Source organism: Amphibalanus amphitrite, unplaced genomic scaffold, assembly GCF_019059575.1.
Source record: "Amphibalanus amphitrite isolate SeventyFive unplaced genomic scaffold, NRLGWU_Aamphi_draft 001532F_arrow, whole genome shotgun sequence".
In the NCBI taxonomy this organism is placed as follows: domain Eukaryota; kingdom Metazoa; phylum Arthropoda; class Thecostraca; order Balanomorpha; family Balanidae; genus Amphibalanus; species Amphibalanus amphitrite.
In genome coordinates, this window is record NW_024883025.1 from 23,491 (window position 1) to 47,346 (window position 23,856).

Below are 23,856 nucleotides of genomic sequence, written 5' to 3' on the forward strand. Positions count from 1 at the left end.
TTTCCAGATATACGCATCCATGCACATTCAAATTGCATATGTGATGCATATGCACGTTCGGCGGACCCCTCCGATTTCGTTCAAAATCTCAGGAATGATGCTCCTTGATCTCCTGAACATGAAAATGGTACTCCCTTTGAACGCCGTCAAGAACTTTTCCAGATATGCGCATCAATGCACATTCAAATTGCATAGGTGTTGCATATGCACGTTCGGCGGACCCCTCCGATTTCGTTCAAAATCTCAGGAATGATGCTCCTTGACCTCCTGAACATGAAAATGGTACTCCCTTTGAACGCCGTCAAGAACTTTTCCAGATATACGCATCCATGCACATTCAAATTGCATAGGTGATGCATATGCACGTTCGGCGGACCCCTCCGATTTCGTTCAAAATCTCAGGAATGATGCTCCTTGACCTCCTGAACATGAAAATGGTACTTCCTTTGAACGCCGTCAAGAACTTTTCCAGATATGCGCATCAATGCACATTCAAATTGCATAGGTGTTGCATATGCACGTTCGGCGGACCCCTCCGATTTCGTTCAAAATCTCAGGAATGATGCTCCTTGACCTCCTGAACATGAAAATGGTACTCCCTTTCAACGCCGTCAAGAACTTTTCCAGATATACGCATTCATGCACATTCAAATTGCAATTTGAATGTGCTTGGATGCGTATACCTAGAAAAGTTCTTGACGGCGTTCAAAGGGAGTACTATTTTCATGTTCAGGAGGTCAAGGAGCATCATTCCTGAGATTTTGAACGAAATCGGAGGGGTCCGCCGAACGTGCATATGCATCACCTATGCAATTTGAATGTGCATGGATGCGTATATCTGGAAAAGTTCTTGACGGCGTTCAAAGGGAGTACCATTTTCATGTTTAGGAGGTCAAGGAGCATGATTCCTGAGATTTTGAACGAAATCGGAGGGGTCCGCCGAACGTGCATATGCAACACCTATGCAATTTGAATGTGCATTGATGCGCATATCTGGAAAAGTTCTTGACGGCGTTCAAAGGGAGTATCATTTTCATGTTCAGGAGATCAAGGAGCATCATTCCTGAGATTTTGAACGAAATCGGAGGGGTCCGCCGAACGTGCATATGCATCACCTATGCAATTTGAATGTGCATGGATGCGCATATCTGGAAAAGTTCTTGACGGCGTTCAAAGGGAGTACTATTCTCATGTTCAGGAGGTCAAGGAGCATCATTCCTGAGATTTTGAACGAAATCGGAGGGGTCCGCCGAACGTGCATATGCAACACCTATGCAATTTGAATGTGCATGGATGCGTATATCTGGAAAAGTTCTTGACGGCGTTCAAAGGGAGTGCCATTTTCGTGTTCAGGAGGTCAAGGAGCATCATTCCTGAGATTTTGAACGGAATCGGAGGGGTCCGCCGAACGTGCATATGCAACACCTATGCCAATTTGAATGTGCATGGATGCGTATATCTGGAAAAGTTATTGACGGCGTTCAAAGGGAGTACCATTTTCATGTTCAGGAGGTCAAGGAGCATCATTCCTGAGATTTTGAACGAAATCGGAGGGGTCCGCCGAACGTGCATATGCATCACCTATGCAATTTGAATGTGCATGGAGAAAAGTTCTTGACGGCGTTCAAAGGGAGTACTATTTTCATGTTCAGGAGGTCAAGGAGCATCATTCCTGAGATTTTGAACGAAATCGGAGGGGTCCGCCGAACGTGCATATGCAACACCTATGCAATTTGAATGTGCGTGGATGCGTATATCTGGAAAAGTTCTTGACGGCGTTCAAAGGGAGTGCCATTTTCATGTTCAGGAGGTCAAGGAGCATCATTCCTGAGATTTTGAACGGAATCGGAGGGGTCCGCCGAACGTCCATATGCAACACCTATGTAATTTGAATGTGCATGGATGCGTATATCTGGAAAAGTTCTTGACGGCGTTCAAAGGAAGTACCATTTTCATGTTCAGGAGGTCAAGGAGCTTCATTCCTGAGATTTTGAACGATATCGGAGGGGTCCGACCATGTCCGACAAATTTGCTTTATGTGTGGCAAATTCGAATATCCCTTGTATTTAACTGTTAGCTGTATGAAAGAGGTTTTGACGCTTTTTTACATTTTGGTACAGCAACGCCCCTTGGATTTCAGTATATTGTCTTTGTAGGAGGAAGTGCGAATGTCCATCATAAATATAAAGCTGTCACGTGTCAAATAGCGTCAAAAGGTGAGAAAAGGTACATGACCTTGAACGACCTTGAACTTTAGATGCTCATCCTGAGAAAACTATTGGACGGCGTTAAGTACAAATTAGTTTTTTGAGATCAGCGCTTTTGTTTACATCAACTCAGGAGTTTTTGAAAAATTTGGAGGGGTCCGATTTTTCCAATAAGGGTTACGGTCCAGAATATGTTAGCAGTAATACAAATGTGAATATTTTGAGAACCACTTGACGGCGTGAAATAAAAACATGATTTTCGCAATCAGGAGCTCAAAATCTATAAGCTGTGAAATTTTGAGCCAAATCTGAGGGGTCCGCGAATGTGCACGCGAATCTGAATGTGAATATAATGCAACTTTATGCACGTCTTCACCTGAGTAAAGTAATCTTGCTTCACCTACCTATGCTTAGAACTACTGGATTCGACGGTTGATCAAATGTCTGTTTTTTAACCCGCGCCCGGCTGGGGGTCCTGGATTTCCACGCCCTGCTGGGGGGGGGGGGGGTGTTTGAACACCCCCCTTCTAACTCGGCTCCTGGACCACGTAGCGATACGCGGAAGGCGGCGTTCGAAAGAGCGCCAAAAATAATGAGGACATCACTTCGGTCGCTTTTTTGGTCAGGTAAAAGGTCAGGTCACCAGAGGTCATTGAAGGCAAAATTTCGCCGATTTCCAGGTCGAATGTCGACAATTTCCAAGAAGCCACTGCCAACGCATAGCTCGGGAACCAATAGAGCTACAGCGCCACGGAAAAGCGTATTCGATAGCCCTATTAACGCCCTTTCTGAGTAATTCTCTCAGATTTGACCTAACGTCAACGGTTTTGCCTGCAGGGGGCAAAAACTGCCAAAATAGACGATTTTTCGGGAACAGTTTTTCTGCAATAACTTTTGACTCAAGCCTTGCACGAGCATTCTTTTACCGACATCGTGTTCCTCTTGTCAAGACGCATCGAATGAACTATAATTTGACATTGAAAGTTCAACTTAAAAATTTGACCTCTGGTCAAGGTCATGATTTGACCGGACATTGTCATGTTGCATATTAGTGGATCTGTATCGTCGAGCTGAACATATATATAAGGCGTTTTCATCGCTCTAGCATGCCTCTTTCAAAAGTTAGTCGCAAAAAACTGTTAGATACCATTCGTGACCTGAGATGACCTTAGGGGCATAAACAGGGGTCACGGGTGCCGTTTTCATGTTCAGTGTGTCAAAGTTACTTGTAATTTAGTGTTTGAGAGTGTTTAGAATGACTTTTGTCCGAAAAAGACGGTTTTGAATTTTCTCCCATTGACTTATAATACCTAGAGAGGTCGCAAAATTGACCCGACCTTAGGTCACCGATATGAAAATTCCGAATTTTGTACATACTGTTGCAATTATCAATTGCTGAAAGCTTCAAAGCGATCCGTCACTTGGTGTAGCTGTGTAGCTATGGCATACATTGAAACATTTTATGATGTGTTTATGAGGTGAGGTCACATGTAGCGACCTGGTGACCTGACCTTGAAGGACCCTGGTCTGAAATTTTCACAAAATGTATAAAATTGATAGATGATAAGGTGCCGCCGTTTTTCAGATATCCACGAAAAACCGCAGGGGGTGTTCAAAAACCTCCCCCCCCCCCTCCCAGCAGGGCGCGGGTTAACACACTTTGACCATTTGCCCCAGTAGTCAAAATTCCTTAGCCGAGGCCCTGATTTACCTACATCTTGCTGTCATGGCAAGATGCACAATTCAGTTTTAGGCAGGCATTGAAAATTTGACGTTAATGGGATGACAAGGGCGTAAGATATCTGCGAAAAACAAGGGGTTGGCGAAATTCGCCCCCCCCCCCCCGCTTGCACTGTGCGTGTTGGTTGGCACGGTCCTGTCCCTTTTCATAAGGTTCAGGTGGCATCCTTCACCAATATTTTTGGCGCTCCTACACCCATGAATTGATAACCTAACAAGCGGGATATTGGGAGCGGGCTGTTGTAATTGCTATTGGCCAGTATCGAAATTCGCAATTGTGGGACGCAGTGGTCCAAATTTCGCGAGGACTACGTCCCAAAGGCAGGGGGCTGCAGTCAGTGTGTTAACATACAGTGGCGCGGGAACCGGGGGGGGGGGGGCTAGCGGGGGCTGAGCCCCTCCAACTTTTCGGCTGGGGCCTGGGGGGCTCGTAATGTATTTGAGCCCCCCCCCCCCCCCAGCTGGAGGAATCAAAATCGGAAATCTACCAACATAATTTCATAGATTCATACATAGGTGCGGGAACCGGGGAAGGGGACAGTGGGGGAAACTTGCCCCCACAATTCTACGGCCGTGGGGGCGGCGCCCCACAACAACTTTTCATGAGGCTAGGAACCGTTGGGCAGCTTGTCCTCCCCAAATTAGGGGTTGTGGGTCACAAAGGGAAGAAAGCATGTAAGTGAAAAATCCACCTCTTTCACTGGCTCGGCAACTCATTTGGCAGATTAAAAACCTTTATTCCAGGTTGCCAAAACGGTAGTTTCTTCACTCAGCTGAGACGGAATACCTCACTTTTTTGCAAATATTTTCTCTTTTTTTTCGTTGAAAAGGCCAAGGTCTGAAAAATAAGTGGCCTAAAACCGGTGAGAAAACTAGATTTGGGGGTACCCTAGGTTGATCTCTATTATGGTTCAGCCCCCCCCCCCCCCCAGTCTGGAAGAAGTTCCCGCGCCACTGTTAAAATATGCCCTGGTGGCGACGCGACGGCGGCGACTGAGGCCATCGCCATGTAAATCGTGGCACTAGCGACATCTTGCAACGCAGCCACTACCGTGACGTTCGAAAAAAAAAATCCTCCAGCCGACTCGCCTATACAATTTTCGAACATTATCGAACATGGTGATCTCGAGTGAACTTGGTGGTCTCAAGGGGTCGCGCTCGCGAAGCTCTAGACCAAATTTGCTGGCTGGGCTGGGTCGTATCTGGCTTTACTCTGGCTAGCTCTGGCACTTACTCCGGCCAGTGTTTTTATATACCTTTCTCCGGCCGAAGTACGGGCAAGGTCTGGAGGCTGGAGCTCTACTGGAGCTGACACACGATCCCAGATCTCGCCCGCACCACAGCCGGACTTATTTGGATCAGCCGTACCGTGCCTCAACCGTACTTCAGTCACAGTAAGCTCTGAGCTATACGAGGCAGCCGGACCCGGCCGTATAGCACGCCGTGGCAGGGGGCCGGACTTCAGCCGGACTTGGCGGTCCGAAACTATATTTCTAACGTTTCGAATATGGTGAACTTAAGTGACCACAGTGACTTTGGAAGGTCAACTTTGGAATGGAAGGCACCTTGGCCTTGGATCTGTAGGATAGCTGGCATAGGTCAAAACGCTAAGTCCCAAGTCGACCCATCGACGTCGAAATAAAGGCCTTCGTAAAGAGTATGCCTGCTACCTAGCATTGTCGCTTTGGTTTCTTCAAGCTCTTTATTTACAGGCTAAACGTGAGGTCAGACGTACGACATAACCCCAGCCTTTTGTCTTCGAGGATGGCACAATGATAATGGTTACGCAGTGGTTATCAGTCAGCAGGATTTTCCATTTCCCCTTATACGAGTACGAAGAGCAAGTGACTGCGACATCCTGGTGCGGTGACCTCTCCGCTCGTGGCTGTCCACCTCCCCCTTCCTCCCTCCGTTCAACGCGTGCGACGTGCCGAGCCGACGTGCCGTCCCGGATGACCCTTCAGCTGCTCGAGCCGGACCTCTTGAACGGCTGGCCGCTCGGGCTGCGGGCGACGCGGACAGAGGCGACTGGCTGGCCCTGCAGCTGACTGAGACTCTGTAGCTGAGTCCTTTGGAGCGATATTCGGAATAATGCTGACTAGTGTATGAGATACTGAAAAACTAACAGCACGAGTACCTATCGTGGTACTAACACTAACGATAGAGGAGGGAAGGAAGGCCTCCAGGCTCCAATCAGGCCAAAAGACTGTCGTTTACTCTCTGGCCCGAGTCATAGTAATTAGTTGGCCTTCCTATCTGTAACCATAATAAACAGGACGGTTCTATTGAAAGTTTTCTAGATTTTCGCGAGGTTTGGGTTACGAAGCTTGTGGCGCAACATTAGGTACGTTTCATTCAGCATCGTGTTTCTTTTGCCGATGCCACGTCAGTCGTAAAATAAACTCTAGGTTTAGATACCTATGTAAATTTAGCTTTCAAGATCACCTTGAAAATTTGACCTATCGAGGCCATTGCCTGACCGGAAAAGGTCACTTTGCATATCAGCTGATCCGTATCGCTGAGCTGAACCCGCCACAGGTTCCATCTCTCTGGTACCTTTTAAATTACTAATGAAGAGCATTTAAACGTAGGTATAGTTGTTCGCGAGCTCAAGTTAAAACGAATGATGCAGTACCTATAACGACCGTCCTTCGTGATCGCAGCTGTAGACGTTAAAAAAGATACTTGAATTGAAAACAATAATGTAAGCCGCTCCATTGAACTCAGATATCCATGCAATGCATCAAAAACACAATGTCTTTGGATTTGTTTATTTTGATAGAGAAAATGTACACATAAGACAGTAAGCATAAGTAACGCCGTGCAGCGCAATGCGAGACCTGTCGCGTGCATCCGAGAGATGTCTCAGCTGAACGCGACGGGGACGGTCGGACTCCAGGACCACTCGGAGGGGCGACAACTCAGCATCCCTCCCCTTCCCTCCCCTACACCGGCAGCCTGGGCAGCTACGAAACGAAGGGAATCGAATGGGAAAAACAGTGACATGAAATAGTAAAAGTTTTGAATGCAGCTTGATCAAAACGTCTAGGGTTGACATTTGTTCTTTGCGCCCGAGCCGTATGACGTAGGTACTTGATTGGAGACTAGAGCCCATGGCGTTAATGTAGGTTTTCGTGGTTCTACATATGGTTCACCTGCATTCGAGGGATGTTTTATTTTAACCTTGGAACGGGACAATAACAGAAATGGGCGCCACAATCGATCTGGCATGTCGATTTAAGTTGATGGGTTCGTGCCAACCTCCTCGGACGTACAAGGGTTGAGAGCATTCCGTCGGAGTATCTCGAGGGAACAGTGCGGGTCGGATGGCTGAGAGGTTTCCATCCACGGGCCTCCGAGGATGGTACTGGCGCAGATCACCGCAAGGACTCCTAAAGGAAAATGTTGGTAAATAGAGAAAGATACGAATCGGCATAAAGTACACCGTCTTGGGAAAAATGCCAGCTTCACTGTTTTCTATTGTCTCGAACAAGTCAGAGGCGATCAGCATGTCGCGAAATGATTTGTGACCTAATCAGTACAAGCCAATCGTCAAAATTCGTACTACATAACATAATATATAGACGTCACAAAAAGAAGTCATTTCCTTCGACACATGTGGGGCGCCTCCATACATTTCACTATACGGGTCCGCGATAGTCCAAAGGACAGCAATAGGGAAGAGATGAGGAGAGACAAGGAGGTGTGGGCCGTCCTGTAGCGGTGAGCACTCGTCGCTCGTTTGGCCGTAGGGCCCGGCCGCCCACTAGATCAGTGTCCCAGGGGCGTCGTGCGGAGCCCTTTCACCCCGACCGCGCGCCATCCCATTAAGTTTATCGGTGGAGCGACAAGCTGCAATAGCGGACGGTTCCATTCGGTGGGTCGTTTGGCGCGTCCTGGCACGGGCCGGGTGCGACGACGGACGGCCGATCGTCCTGCTTCGAGCGACGGTGGTCGTGCGAGGACGTTCGACGGCCCTTCGCAGAGGAATAGCGGTTCGGCGCCACTTCCAGACCGTATTATACCTTATCGGCCGCTGAACGTAGCAGCGCATTACAGAGTGGGACCAAATATTGACAAGTGACTGCATGAAGTTTTATTCCCACGGCAGCCTGGGCTGAACGAAACTGAAAGTCACCTTCCACCGCTAAAATCGTATGTAGTTTGTAATAATTGTGTATGCTGCTATGGTTTGGTTACGTCGTCAGTCTGAACTAGTAATGTCAATTACGGAAAATCGGAATACCGATACCAAACCAAATACCAACCAAAACCACGGGAAAATACCGAAACCAAACCAACTTGGGAAACTGAGGGAAAACCAACTTTTTACCGATTTCTTAGCCTCTTATACATTAGTGAGGGCTTATGATACCAACAAAATACCAAACACATTACGATTGAAATACCAAATACCAAGTTGGTATCGGTTTGGTATCGGTATACCAAAAAGTTGGTATCCGATTGACGTCTCTAGTCTGAACCGTTGCAGCGTTTACGCTGCTCATCATAAGTGCTGAAGGTCATTGGAGCTGACGGGAAACAGCATGCTTCAAGTACCAAAGCTGCCCTTTATGTGGCTGGAGCAACCCAATTAGTGGCTCAGAAGGAGCCTGTCACCGGCCAACTCTCGGGATTTAACTACTGACACCGGGACACTCGGCAGCGCGGCAAACTGGCAGACAGACTGCTACCGAACTGCCACAAACCATAGGGGAGTTTCCTGCTGCAGCTCGGCCGTCAAACGAACTGCTGCAGAGCAATTAACGGCCGAACCGCCGCCACCCGGCTGATAGGCAAACTGCTGCAGTGCAGACGGGTGGTACGATTGAGATGAGTATCCGTATTTCTTATCGCCGGACGCGCAGTGCCGCCTGCGGTCTCACCGTGCACGTGCCACCCGAGCCTCGGTCAGGTCAGGGAGGGACACGCGGATAACAATGGAATGACTTACACAGCTCCACAGAGCGAGACGCACGCAAATCCTGAGGTGTGGGCGAGCCGCTGCCGGCCGGTATCAAAAGGGAGCGCCCTGCGAGCCGAGCTCGAGGGTCCCGGCGGGCCGGACGGACACGCCCGAACACCCTGGCTGGCCGCGGCGCCGGCTGGTATAGGAAAACGTGCACACGGTGGCCCGGGGTGCGGTCGCAGCGGCCAGCTCGCACCCTCGGATGTATGTATGTACACATGCGAGAGTTCTCAGCCAGGGACGCCGCGCTCGGCGGGTTGGGGCCGATACTAACAACAACCTATAACCGCTAGGACCTATCCACCACCGTAAACATATAAAATAACTCGTTCTTCATGCACGCGCGGGATCACCGGAGTGTTGGCTATGGTGTACACCAGGGCAACATGAGGAGACCATTCTCACAGCGGACACCGGCGTGCCGCCACTCAGACTGGCTGGCCAGGAACAACGGGAAAGAAGGCCAACGGCGCCACCACACTACACTATACTCTGGAAACAGTCGTCAAAGAGACACGCTTGAGAAATATAGAATCACAGCTCGAGCCGGTAATCTCAGCGGCGGCATGCCCCCGGGGTGTAGCGTATCGGTCGTCGGGCCCCTGGAAGACGCCCGGTGTCTCGATCGCTTCCCGAACAGCTTAGGGCATATGCAGGGAGCCTCTCTGCCGGCCTCGCCTCCCTCCCTCCCTTACTCCGCCATGGCACCAGGATTCCGTTCCAGCCCGTTCCAGCTCTCACAGAGGGCCTGTAACTCACTCGCAGGTCACTCACAGGATCAGGACCATCATCCCATTCCATAATACCGTAGGACCTGCCACTCACACCCGACCGAGGCAGTGGATGACGGCAGGCGCCCATCGCACTGAACGTTCTGGCCGTATCCACTACTTCGTCCTCATCCTGTCTTCATTGGGCTCCGATCTTACGGCGGCTATACGGTCGCAGACTTTCGATCGGACTCGTCTGCTCCGGCCCTAAGCGGGAACGGTTTGAGCACACAGTGCTCGTACCGCCTCACCAAAATACGGCGACCCTCAGCTTCCGCACGTCCGCCCTCACGCTCTAGGTTCTCTCTTGGCACTGAGGCGTCGCGCCTCGGCCTGGCTCCAGCTGTCGGCTACGTGGTGCCTCTGCCCTCCTACAGTGTCGAGATGCGCATGCAGGTGGCGGCTGGTGCGGTGGTGTCCCCGGAGTCGGCCCCGTCCCGCTCGGAGCCCGCAGACTGGGAGATGGTGGCCAGCGGCGCGGCCGGAGACGGAGGCGCGTTCAGCTGCACCCGCTGCTGGCCGGTGGGCGTGTTCTTCTCCAGGTGACCGATCTGGATCTCCCGCAGCTCCTCCTCGTGGCCGTTCTCCACGTTGTGGTACAAGTTCTGAAAGGAAGAGATGACATTCAGTATCTGTGGCTGATGCTGCTGGAGACTAGGCAGGGAGGGAGACGAGAGCAAGAGACACAAAGAAAGAGAGATATAAGAAAAGAGCAGAGCAGAGAAGAAAAGAGGAACGAAGAAAATGAAGAAGAAAAGAGGGGAGGAGAGGATACGAAAAAAAAGAAAGGGAAGTAATTGCCAGTGAGTTGAAGTTATGCTCGTCTGGATAATACAAGTGGTTCGCTTGAGATAAAACAAAAGAAAATATAGCCTGTGATGTCTCAATGGACGGACTAAGCGGGATACTAAGCTCTAAAAGTTCCTTACGGGAGGACCGGCCAACGAAATTAGCGGCTAGACGAATGGACAGACCCCTGTTAGCTGACCAAGCAAATCAATAAACGGAGGACGGGCGAATCCTGAAATGCTGACTGAAGCAAAACAGAACTTCCGAGACTTGAACGCTGGGAAAGCAGGAAGATGCTCCGAAAATCATTACAGGACAGAAAATCGGACATCACGAGACAGCGCAGACAAAGTAGTAAATTTTACACACCATCTGGAGACAATAAATTAGCGGGACGTATGACAATAAATAAGCGGGACGCACATAGCGATGCTTTGAGCTGATGTTCAAAGCCTCGCCCGTGTTTTGGCTGTACGGTGACTGGAGCTTGGGTGTCATCTCACCTGTTTGGCGTCTTTCTTGGCTCGCCGGTTGCGCTGTGGCCGGCAGCAGGAGGGCAGCAGGTGGTGGCTGGGCGAGGGCGACCGAGACCGGTCAGCGCTGGCGCCGGCCGGCCGCTGAGGCTGTCCGTTGAACGGCACGTCCGTGACGAACTTGCGGTCCTGCCGAAGAAGTGCGCGATGGTCAAACAGCGCCGCCACTTCTCATACGGCTCAGTGGCGCCACATGTTGCAGAAGCTGCATTTAGTTAATTCTCTTAGTCACCGGCAGGTCTGTTATTTGGAGGATTTTGAAACTGAGGTTCCTTAATTAAACAGCGTTCTCAATGGTTCTAACTCTCTACTTATAATTCTCTTACGAAAATAATCCATGCATGAAACTGCCACCAATGAATATTTTACGAATTAAAACTGCAGTTCGGGTTCACCTTCGCGAGGGCGGGCACCGGCACCTGTCACTGGCAGGGCTCGTTTCAAAGTGGTCAGACACTTTGACTCAGGATTGATTTAATTCAGCTATTTAATTGAGCCAGCCGGTTTAATTGAGCCAACGTGCTGTCCTGTTCACTTCTCTTCCTGTCTGCCTTAATATCACTTCCTTGGAAATGTTCGTGGCACGGACACGATTCCCTGTTCGGATTTCTGCGAAAAGGCCGGTCTCTGATCTCTGGATTGTCCCGTCCTCCCCTGTCCCTGCTGCAGCTCGGTGTCCAGCGAGCCGCACTGCCGGCCTCCGGTCACCGGTCCCGCATTGTGTCGGCTGCCGGTGCCGACGCGGCACGGCCCCGATAGGACCGGCCGGCTCGGTGGCACGCACGGGCCGCTCTCCAGCGGCGCCAGCTGCTACCCGGGGCCTTGGCTGCCGAAATTTAATAAGCCGTCGCGGCGGCAGCTGCGAGTCCGACCGCCGCGCGCCGGGTCGGCCCGGCCCACTCCAGAGAAAACTGTGAGTTGCGAGCCTCGAGCAGGCGCGCCAGCCTCTGCATCGATCGCTCTGTGGCTGCCCCGCAGCACTCGGCGACCCTGGCTCACAGACTACAGGAGCGGCCCACGACCCCAACGCGCAAACAGACACCTTGAGAGAGACGAGACCCTGGCTAACAGACAGACCACGGGAGTGGTTCGAAACCCTGACTCACGTCCGAGCCGAGACCCCGGCTCACCGACAGACCCCGAGAGTGGTCTGAGATCCTGGCTCATAGACAGCTACTAGGGGCGGCCCGCGACCCCAGGTCACAGACAGATGCTATAAGGAGCGGGACGGAACCCTGGCTAACAGACGGACAGGCCGGGTGATCGTGGCTCACCGACGTCGGAGCGTTCCGCAAACCTGGCTTACCGATATACACTCCAACAGCCCATGTATTTGTAATACGAGCATGGGCATGCTTACGAGCTAATTCTTAATGTTTTAATGTTAATTAGCTTAACTAACGTTTAACATCCCTCGCCCCGTTGGGAGAGGGAGGCAATATGGCCCCCTGTGTTTTTCTTAAATAGCAAGAAAACGGCGGCGCGCAGCGACACCAAATTTTCAGCACCCTTTAAGACATCAATTTGACACCTTCATACACAATTTCAAGTCATAGATCACCCTAAGTCAGGAGTTATTGAGGTCAAACTGAGGTCATGTTCGAGCAAAAATGAGTAAAAAACATGAAATCTTGAAACGCTCACAAAAGCTACAGTTAACAAGCAATTTCAAAGTTCTTTATGTGGTCGTGTAGAAAAGGGACGGCGCTACGCAGCTGCTATCTCAGATTTTCAAAGTTTTGTGATTTTGGCCCAAAAAAAAATGATTTTCAAAATAAAATAGTGAAAATATCCCAATTTTTTTTGGGGGGGGGGAATTTCGAAAAACGGAATACATATGGTATTCCTTCACCTATTCTATCTACATACCAAATTCTATATCGATATACCTCCTTTTTAACCAAGTTATAGCAAAAAAGCTGTTCAAAATTAATGACGTCAAATTTTTGAACTCAATTCTTAGCAATTCTGACCACGTAGCACAAAAAAAAAGATCACCATTACACTCCACATAACGAGCAAAACGATATTCATTTTATGCAAAAATATTAGGTTTGAAATTTGACCTAATTTGACCCAGGCACGTATCCAGGATTTCGCTCAGGGGGGGGGGGCAAGATTACTTTACTACGGGGGGGCGACAGCTGAGAAGGGCCCGGAGGTCAGCTAAAAGGGGCCCCACAGCGACTGCCTATCCTGGTGTGAAAAAAAATCAAGAATGCCGAAAAACAGTAAATTTACGATAGAATTCGACCTGTTGTAAATGAAAATGCATTGTCTTGCGTTTTTTTTTTTTTACCTTGATAAAATGTTTGCAGTTAACTTCCGTAGAAGTTCGTTTTTGCAGCTCACTTCCGTTGAAGTTCGACGTTCTGAACATTATGAACAGTTAGTTATTAATCGTGACTCGTGCTAATATTACCTCTTTACACCCCACTGACTTTTTCACCGGTTGCGTTTATTCATGACATTGGAAGCAGCATCAGCCTTCAGCAAGCATGATAATGTACAGGGGTGTAATTTTACATCTCCTTGTGGGGGCAGATGCACCCACAATCCTGAAATATGCCCCCACAATGATGAAAATGCACCCACAAGTCTTATGTCACAAGCGCCCTTTCGAGAGCACGGCGCCCTTCGCATGCTCTAACGGCGTCCTCCTGACCGCCTCGCGTTCCTGGATAGTATAGCGTTTTTAATCACTCGGCGCCCTTCTGGGAGAATGGCGCCCTTTTGACAGCACTGCACCCTTCTCATGGTCTAACGGCGCCCTCCTGACCGTCTCGCGCCCTTATGTCTCTGTCCACCGTGCATCCCTCGACTGTTCGGCGCCCTTCTGGCCTCTCAGCGCCCCTGGACCACATAGCGTTTTCAATCACTCGGCGCCTTTCTATGAGAATGGCGCCCCTTTTCATGGTCTCACGGCGCCCTCGTAACCGTCTGGCGCCCCTATGTCCCCGCCAACTTAGCACTACTGACTGTTCGACACCCTTCTGGCCTCTCAGCGCCCCTGGACCACATAGCGTTTTCAATCACTCGGCGCCTTTCTATGAGAATGGCGCCCCTTTTCATGGTCTCACGGCGCCCTCGTAACCGTCTGGCGCCCCTATGTCCCCGCCAACTTAGCACTACTGACTGTTCGACACCCTTCTGGCCTCTCAGCGCCCATGGACCACATAGCGTTTTCAATCACTCGGCGCCCTTCTAGGAGAATTTTATGAGAGACCATGCCCTATTTTATGAGAGACCGTGAGACCTTGCCCTTTGCATGGTCTCACGGCGCCCTCGTAACCGTCTGGCGCCCCTACGTCCCCACCAACTTAGCATTACTGACGGTGCGGCGCCCTTCTGACCTCTCTGCGCCCCTGGGTAATATAGCATTTTTAATCACTTGACGCCCTTCTGGGAGAATGGCGCCCTTGTCATGATCTCTCGGCGCCCTTGTAACCTTCTGGCGCCCCTACGTCCCCTAAGCGTCCTGGCGCCCCTACAGCTGGGCACCCACAATCTTTTTGGGAAAATTACACCCCTGATAATGTACGTACACTTGTGATCGATCCTAATTGACACCTCTATGCCTCCTATCAGTCTCATCTCACATTTTGCCACCAATGGCATTTCCGGTTGAACAAAAGGCACATACATGCTCGGTAAATAACAGCGTCACAGACCAAGCAACAAGCGACCAAGCAACCACACGTTACCAAACCAACAGTCACACCACTTGCCGTGGACGATGCACGGACTCGGACTCACCGGACGGAGTCGCTGGCCCCCGCCCGCGCCGCCTCGCACCTCAGTGCGGCTATCTACGCGAAGCGGCGCCCCCTGACCACCGGCCAGTCCCGCGGGCCACCGCACACTGGTCGGAAACGCCCTCACGAGAGGCCACGGGCGATTCCGGAGTTTCGGATTATTTTTTATATAGATAGATTTGAAATTGATCAAATTATTATACTTAGGCCAAAAAAACTAATCCGGGTGACCAAAAATAGCTGTAATCAGCCCCCGAAGATGGGGTATCCCAGAACTCGGAAACTGACGCGGAGCAAGAGGTTTCTTGAGCCGGATATTCAGAGTCTTATTGCTGATAGACACCAAATTGAAATCCCACATATTATGCATCAAAATGTTCGTTATGAAGTTGCCGACTGGTCAGTGCAAAATTTTTGGTATACTTTTTCCCTAACTAAGATGTACTATAGCTTTTTTATGAAGGCTCTCCTACAGTGATTCTGGAATATAACTGCAAAGTTTAGGTAAGGAAACAACAGGTAGTCCCATCTAGTTCCACTCTGATTTTTTGTGAGATGAAGTAGGATTTAAATTTACACCAGGGCAACATAAAAGCTAACTGCGCATATTTGCGCAAAATTTGCAGGAGCCGCTCTTCCTACCCAACTACAGCCCGCCCCGCCCCAGTTTCGGCTCGGCCGCCGCGCCCGGCTTACGCTGACCTGTGTGGCCTGCACGCATCCATGCGTAGTTGACTGGTCATTAAAAACAGATGCGCTTGAGTTTATGAATTTTGTGAAAAGCGCGTTTTATGTATGCATTTATGTATGTATTGACATCAAAAGCCTTCCACATATTGCGTGGCGATTACGGCTTGCATTTAGAGAGCCTTGCTATTGACAACCATCACTCGGCTGAAGAAAGTGGAAATTGAAACCTTCGTGAATATAAGACGCTGCAAATATAGGACACCTGTCACTGACGCCGGGTTACCTTGGGCCGTCTTTTTACATTAGATCACAATTCCGGTATTTAACCCTGGACGGACCCGCCATTGGTTTTCTACATTGACCGGGGAGGGTCGGTACAACTCCCTTCCCGTTTCGCCTCTAATTGAGCTAGAGCCTCGCGGAAAAAAACAAACTGGTGTGCCGTTATAAGACGCAAAAATTAGGTACTACCCGATTTTAAGGTCTTAGGTCAGCCAGTGACCTCTTAGGTCAGGTAAGTGCCACAAGGCACGGGCTCGGTTTTAGGTTAATTACTTTGCCAAAAATGGTCGCACTGCCGCGATTTTGGCATAATCGTGTTTGTCTAGCTCAGGCGCGTTGAATGCTATACTTGGTGTTCGGGTGAAGTCAACTTAACTCTCGCCGGCACAGGCCATTTTGCGTCCTTCGACGGCACAAGGGGGGGGGGATTGGTACGACCCCCCTCGCGTTTGGCCCCTGATCGAGCTAGAGCCTCGCGAAAAAAAACGAGCGTGTTGCCCGTCACGAGAGGAGGCCGATGATACCCAATTTTAAGGTCCTAGGTCATCGGGTGACCTTCCAGGTCAGGTCAATGACCCGAAAACCGGGAAAATCGGGACCTGTTAGAAAGTCGTAAATTGTGGCTGCTATGTGGTTTTCCGGGGTGCTGATCACGAATATCGTATCAGTTTTGATCACAGATGATGTCTTTAAGCATCTAGACCAGGTCGGGTCAGGTAGGTCAGGTCAACCGGTAGGGGTTGTGACGGGTATTCGTAATACGTGTCAACCGTCTCTGACAGCTTCGTAACATGTTACGAAGGCGCCAAAACTACTTCGTAAATGTTCAAATGGTTGCTAAAAATGCTAAATTAGAATTCAGCTCTAAAAACTAGCCTAGAAACATGTAAAACTCGAAAAAGTGAACCGAGGTCACCCGAGGTCACCAAAGGTCAATGACCTGATCTTGCCTTTAGGTGACCTTGACACCCATCCTAATGTATGGGAGCACCATCAAATCACATGTTTGAACGTTTGAAACCACGAAAAGCTTGCAAACGCGCGGCTAATGCGAGCCGACATACGCCGAATCGCGATTTCGGCCAAACATGGTCACGGAAAAGAGGTCACAGGTCAAAGGTCATTGGGGTCAGGGTCATGAAATTTTGAAGGTAGGTGTAAAATTGATCAATGCGAGGGTACTTAAAGTTTCGTCGCGATCGGCCGCTTTTTACACGAGTTATTCGCGAAAAACCTTAGGGGGGGGGGTTGCATCAACCCCCCTGTGCCGGCGAGGGTTAAGGTGTTAACCTCGGGTCAAGGTCAGGTCGGAGCCCCTCAGGTCACGAAAATGGTTGAAGGAGGTCACATCGCATATCATTCGATTCGGCAGGTCTTCCTGAGTCCAATGGTGGCTTTCCCGACTCTCTAGCTTCATCTGATCAGGAGTTATTGACGAAAAACTTACATGGCCTTAGTGACGTCATAAATGACGTCACGCAAAGTCAACAATGCTAAAGTCAAGCACTGGACCTTGCAAGGAGTGCATGAAACCATTCCCGGTGCCCGAAGAGCAGCTCCCAATTTCCCTTGTTGACTTAAAGTGGTGCTAGATCCTGTATTATACTCAATTATGACGTCATAACTTAACAGATTCACGTCATATATTTAGTGCTTGACATCCAAATGATAGCTTACATATGACAGAGAAGGTATGCAAAGTTTTATGAAGTTTGCTTCACTACTTGTGGAATAACAAGCAAAAAACTTTTGCGGAAAGGCCGCTGGCCTCTCGCTGGAGCGTTTCCGACCAGTGTGCACCGGCGCGCGGCGGTTCGCGGGACGGTCCGGCGGCCCCCATATGGCGGCCCGGCCCACCCACTGCACAGCAGATGCTGGGGGGCCGGGCACGGGTTAGCCCGGATGGGGTAGGGCGGGGGCCACAAATCGCACGTAACGACCCCGCTCACGACACACACAGCCCAAGAGGGGCGAGACAGGCAGACGTGCGGGTGGGGGGGGGGGGGGGGGGGGATTACAACCAGGCACTGAAGGTAAGGCCATTTGCCGTTCACAAACGTTCCGGATGTTTGTTAAGTTTTCGTCACATTCGTCTGCACGTTGCAGAAGCATGCATTAAAAAGCTGCCAATTGCGCTTCAAATGAAGGAAGAAACAAGGTTAAAAAAACATGCGAATTGGAAATGATACCTTCTGTACAGAATGCTTGCTTATAATAAATAGTAGTTTAGCTTAGTTTAGTTATGTATTGTTGGAGCTCATTTTCTTTGGAGAACTGTAAACCGGAGCATCCCCACGAGGTCAGTCGACAGGGGCCCATCATCGGCTGTTGCCTGTTCCTCGGGCCCGATGGCCTGAGCAAGGCCTTCTCAGCGGGCCCTTCCGTTTCTGGGGCCCGGCCAGGAAAAGCTGTTCCTGAGACTGAGCCGGAAGCGAATATCTGGGCCCGCTTTCTTGATACATTGTCGAGGCCGAGGACCCATTACTCAAGCTCAAAAGCCTGGTCCAAGGCCTTCTAAGCGGGCCCTTCCGCTTTCGGAGACCTCCCGGGCCCCGGATTGTCATTGGCTTGACCCGATCCGCTTTTGGGGCCCGGCCAGGGAGCACCGGCAAGGCCTCATGGGGCCCTTTTTGGACCCGAAAGCCTGGGCAAGACTTTCCCAGCGGGCCCTTCCACTTCTAGGGCCCGGACAGTCCCTGTGACTGGGCCTGGAAGAGGAGTTTTCGGATCCGCTTTTCATAACCTCTCCAGGGCCAATTAGCTCAAAAGCGGGACCTTCGCGCCCGGTAAGGGACCCGTTTGGGGCCCGGCAGGCGGCAGGGCCATAGGGGCCCTTCCTCAAGCCTGAAGGCTCGAACAAATTCTTCTGAACAGGCCCTTCCACTGTTTGGCCCTGCCGGCCCAAAACTGTCCCTGGTTTGGCCCAAAAGCGGGCCCTTCGGGCCCGCTCACGGGCTGCCTAGCGGGCCCTACCGGGCCCGCTTTTGGGGCCCGGCAGGGCCCAGGGGGGGAAGGGCGACCGCCCCCGTCGCCCCCCCCCTTGGATACGTCCCTGATTTGACCTGACTTTTATCAGAAGATAACCTAAGCTGCCTGACCCACATAATTGCATTTGCTATGTAAAATGGACCATAAAACATGCATCACATAAAATTTTCATATTGTGACCCTCAGTGACCTGACCTCTGTGACCTGACCTGGTATCAGTGACCTCAAGTAGCAAAATATGTGTTTGACGAACAATTAATTCCCCATCGATGATTTTCAATGACATGCATTCTACTCGATTTTACAAACATTTCTTGGAATGACTGTAAACGGTGAGAATTCGGCCTTTGACCTGACCTGTGACGTCATCGGTTTGACAGCTCGGTCAATGAAATTGGGTCACAAGGTAGTTTCCCGTAGGCATGGCTTCGTATGTACGCAGCGTTATCTAATATACAGGGTGGGGCGGAAAGATTTGCCGTATGTAAGCATATTTATAGCATTTATCTTCAGTAATATGCATTTTTAGTTCATAAATTTCAACATTTCAACTAAGAAATAATGTAAGATTGCGATTAGCCCTGTGTTCCCTATGTTCATCAATGCTCACATTTTCGTGCGATCAAATGATGACTAAAATGTCATTTAACCCTATTAGTGGCAGGCTCCTGGCTACCCCATATTAGTGGCAGGGGGGGCTGTTTACGACCCCCCCTTGATATCTCGAGATCTAACCGGCCGATTTTCAAAATTCAAACGGCATTCGATTTGGCTCAACGAGATCTACATTTCTAAAAAAAAAATTAAAAATGTCAATAGGGGGGTAGAGGGGGGTAAAAACGGGCAAATTGCAGATACATTTTAGACTGTTTATCACGGCCATGTTTCTGAACCAATCTTAACGCAACTTTTGCCGATCGATAGAGAATGAACCAGGAATTCACATGGATTCTAAAAATATGCATTTTCAAAAATCATAGGCGGATACAGATCATTGAGATTGGGGGTACACAAAAAGTATAGTAAATAAGGTTTTTGTTGGTACTGTTTCTAAAAAGGGTGGCAATGGTCTTGTTATGTTACAATTTTCTTATGAGAGAACGACTAAAATTGTATTGGTCATGCATAGGCGGTGTCAGGGCACCTATGTTGGGAGGTAAAAAATAACCCCCCTTTTTGGACGCCTGGATCCGCCTATTATAGCAAAAACGTTTCAATAGAGGATGCACAATAACTTTGTATATGTTATCACATGATACCTTTCATTCACTGTTCGTAAAACTGGTGCAGCATCGTGATCTTCGCCCAAATGACTCGCTTCACGAATAGGACCCCCAATTCCCAGTGCTCTGGAGCCGCCCCTGGTAAAGTTATGAACTTGAAATTTTCAGGGAATGTGCCCAATTTAGTTTTAGGAAAAGTCAGAAAATTTCAGCATCGTAGCTTCAGCGGTTTCGGAGATATTCCCGAAAAACCTGAGGGGTGGATAAAAACAACCCCCCCCCCCCTGCCACTAATAGGGTTAACGTTGCGAGAGATATTCAACCATTTCCTACAATTGTAAATTAAAAGAATTCGGCTGACAAATGGTGTATTTAGCATAAAAATGGGATAGTTATCATTTTACTTCGATCCAGTACTTATGTACTTACAGTATGATTGCTGGTGTTTCGTGGATGGTTACGTTACGTTATGTGTATCTGACTCTGATCCGTTTCCGAAGCCCCTGAACCATGCATAAAACCATACATAAATATTTTAAATATTTTAGATTCAGCTCACTGCATTCGTTTGGCGTCGCTTCGTATGTTTTTGCTCAACAGCTCAATATTTCATAGAAATCGTTGATGTTTGTTCTTTTCTATCTGGAGCTTTTGTTTGTTTTCTTGCTCGCTGAATGACAATGACATCGTTTGGGAGAAGAGAGGAAAGGAGTAGTAAAAGTTATGACCTTTTGCTTAACATGTAGACCAAACATAGCCTGCGCATATCCGGTGGACCATTCAGAGTGGCGCGAACAGCATCAACTTCCGTGAACACAGGTCTTCCGGCTTTTTCCGTGTTCTATGTCCGAAAGCGTGGTGGGTGGCGGCTATAAATAGACACTGCTCGGGACGGTCATCGATCTGTGCGGGCACCAGTCTCGTCGGCGCCAGTACCGCGGCCGACGCGACGGCATCGACGGCTTAGACCACCGCTCGCGCTGGTCAGGGAAACGGTCCGGTCAGACCAATGCAGGTCGGGTCAGCGGTAGGATCAGACCGGTGGCTAGGTCAGTGGTCTAATAATATCGCTGATTATCAGGCTGGGAACGATCATATAAAACAAGCTCAGGGAAGGACGCCACGGTAATGTAACTGACGGCGTATTATTTTGCAAATTTATGGTATTAGTCTGGAGCTACTTCCCACACTTACGTAAAACAACACGCAGTTAAGGTCAGTGCTCCACCAGCACACTTGTTTGAACGTTTTTACCTCGAATATCATATCAATGATGGTCAGGTTTCAGAAAAGGGTACAGATTCATAAGATTAACGACAACTCCCGTCCGCTTGGAAAACAGAGGACGAAGAGAGTGAACGGCTTTTGATGTTCTTCAGAGCGTGATGGAGGTGGACGCAAAATTATAACCCGCGCCCTGCTGGGGGGGGTGTTTGAACACCCCCCCTTGTGGTTTTTCGCGAATATCTCAAAAACGGCGTCGCGGAGCGCCGCCGTTTTTGGTACACCTTATCATACATCGATTCTACACATGTTGTGAAAATTTCAGACTAAGGTCATTCAAGGTCAGGTCACCAGGTCACTTGAAGTGACCTCACCTCATAAAAAGTTTCAATGTCTGTCATAGCTACACCGAGTAACCGATCGCTTTGAAACTTTCAGCGATTGCTAAGAGCAATAGCATGTACAAAATGTATATCTCAGAATTTTGATATCGATGACCTAAGGTCAGGTCAATTTTGCGACCTCCCCATTATTACGGAGCGAGCGAAGCGAGCGTAGTCTTTCCTTAGATTAACGGAAATTTCTGAGTATGAGCGGCCGGCCGGCCGGCCGGCCGGCCGGCCGGCCGGCCGTGCGGACGCTTTTGCGAGGCTTATATCTCAGCAACCACTTGACCGATTTACATGCGGTAATTTTTGTAGGGTAGCTTCATTCCTTCTACCAAGTATTGGACTATTCCCGATGCATTTGGGTGACCCCTTATGCACGTGCCACGTGCAAAACGAAGAGGTGTCAGTTTTGTAATTGTTGCAATATCTCGGTAACTACTTGGCCGATTGCGCTGAAAGTTGGCATGTAGGTAGGCACCCACTAGGCACTGCATATCCATGTGCCAGAGTTGGGGTGCTGCTGCACGTGCGCACGTGCAGGGGTCGTTTCCAGATCTCGAGAACGGCTGGACCGATGGCGCTCAAATTTGGTACACGGTTAGGGACCAGTTAGTAGGGTGCCGTGCACAAGTCAGTTGGGACCCATTTTGCACGTGCGCACGTGCAGGGTGCCGCTCCCAGATCTCGAGAACGGCTGGGCCGATTGTGCTCAAATTTGGCACATCGCTAGAAACCGGTCAGTAGGGTGCCGTGCACAAGTCAGTTGGAGGTACCCCCTCGAAATTTCGCACGTGCAAGACTCACCCCCTCGCTCGCTCCGTTAGTCGCCCCAAAGGCGCTATACTGGTAAGTCAATGGGAGAAAATTGAAATACGCCTCTTTTGGACGAAAGACATTATAAACACTCCCAAACACCGAATTACAAGTGGTTTAGACACACTGAACATGAAAATGGTGTCCTCGACCCTTGTTTGTGCCCTGAGGTCATCTTAGGTCACGAATGGTATCTAACAGTTTTTCGCTAATAACTTTTGATAGAGGCATGCTGGAGCGATGAAAATGCCTTAGATGTGTTCAGCTCGACGATACGGATCGACTGATATGCAACATGACCCTTTCCGGTCAGGTCATGACCTTGACCTGAGGTCAAATTTTCAAGTTGACCTTTCAAGGTCAAGTTATAGTTCATTCGATGCGCCTTGACGAGAGGAACACGATGCCGGTAAAAGTAAGCTCGTACAAGGCTTGGGTCAAAAGTTATTGCTGAAAAACTGTTTCCGAAAAAATCTGCTATTTTTGCAGTTTTTGCCCCCTGCAGGCAAAACCGTTGACGTTAGGTCAAATCTGAGAGAATTATTCAGAAAGGGCGTTTATAGGGCTATCGAATGCACTTTTCCGCGGCGCTGTAGCTCTATTGGTTCCCGAGTTATGCGTTGGCTTCTTGGAAATTTTCGACATTCGACCTGGAAATCGGCGAAATTTTGCCTTCAATGACCTCTGGTGACCTGACCTTTGACCTGACCAAAAAATTGACCGAAGTGATTTCGTCATTATTTTTTACGCTCTTTCGAACGCCGCCTTCCGCGTATCGCTACGTGGCCCAGGAGCCGAGTTACGAGGGGGGGTGTTCAAACACCCCCCCGCCAGCAGGGCGTGGAAATCCAGGACCCCCAGCCGGGCGCGGGATAATAGTGTTTTTTTCATCATCAATGGATTTCTTATCGAGATTCGGTAAAATGACACTTGAAATGGTTTGGCCACTGCATTAGGTGTATGAGCTCGAAAAGATGAATGATAAAAATGTTCCATGTTTTGTTCTTTGTCACGAAATTCTAATGGAAAATCTTTAAGTTGCAGATAAACTATGTTAAATTAAATCAACGAAACGGACTAGCACATCATATCTCCCACAACTTCAAATTCTGTACGACATCTTATCTCTTATCTCGCCACGTCGAAAGTTTATACCTCGTACATTCCCATCGATCACCGTAACAGGACAACGAAAAAAACGCTGTACGTACACCAATCACAATTAACTTGACACAGCACAGCTGTTGGGGACCGACTCTCACAATGTCTATAGGGAGATAATTGAGCGTAATCACGCGAACACGCTAGCCTGATTGCCATTGGCCGGCAAGTACCGAGAATAGTCGTGGGGCCGTGGTATGGTGGACGGTTGCCATGCCCTGCACGTGTGCAGCGGAGGGGCACTGATCCGGTCAGCGCGCTGACCCCGGGCTGACGGCCGGTCAGTACGTGCTCAGTACGTGCTCAGCGCACCGTCTCCTGAG

The 23,856-nt window shown here is 49.5% G+C and overlaps 1 protein-coding gene across 1 annotated transcript in view; it reads right to left on the reverse strand.

Annotated features, from left to right (window-relative positions):
• Positions 1 to 6,706: 6,706 nt before the first annotated feature.
• Positions 6,707 to 23,856, reverse strand: part of LOC122373666 (potassium voltage-gated channel protein Shal-like) — a 56,053-nt gene continuing 38,903 nt past the window's right edge. Inside the window, exons 4-5 of the mRNA XM_043351956.1 lie at positions 10,979 to 11,137; positions 6,707 to 10,291 (exon numbers count right to left, since the gene is read on the reverse strand). Of these exons, the coding sequence (XP_043207891.1) occupies positions 10,058 to 10,291; positions 10,979 to 11,137 (393 nt within the window). The 3' untranslated portion in view covers positions 6,707 to 10,057. The remainder of the gene's footprint in view (positions 10,292 to 10,978; positions 11,138 to 23,856) is intronic.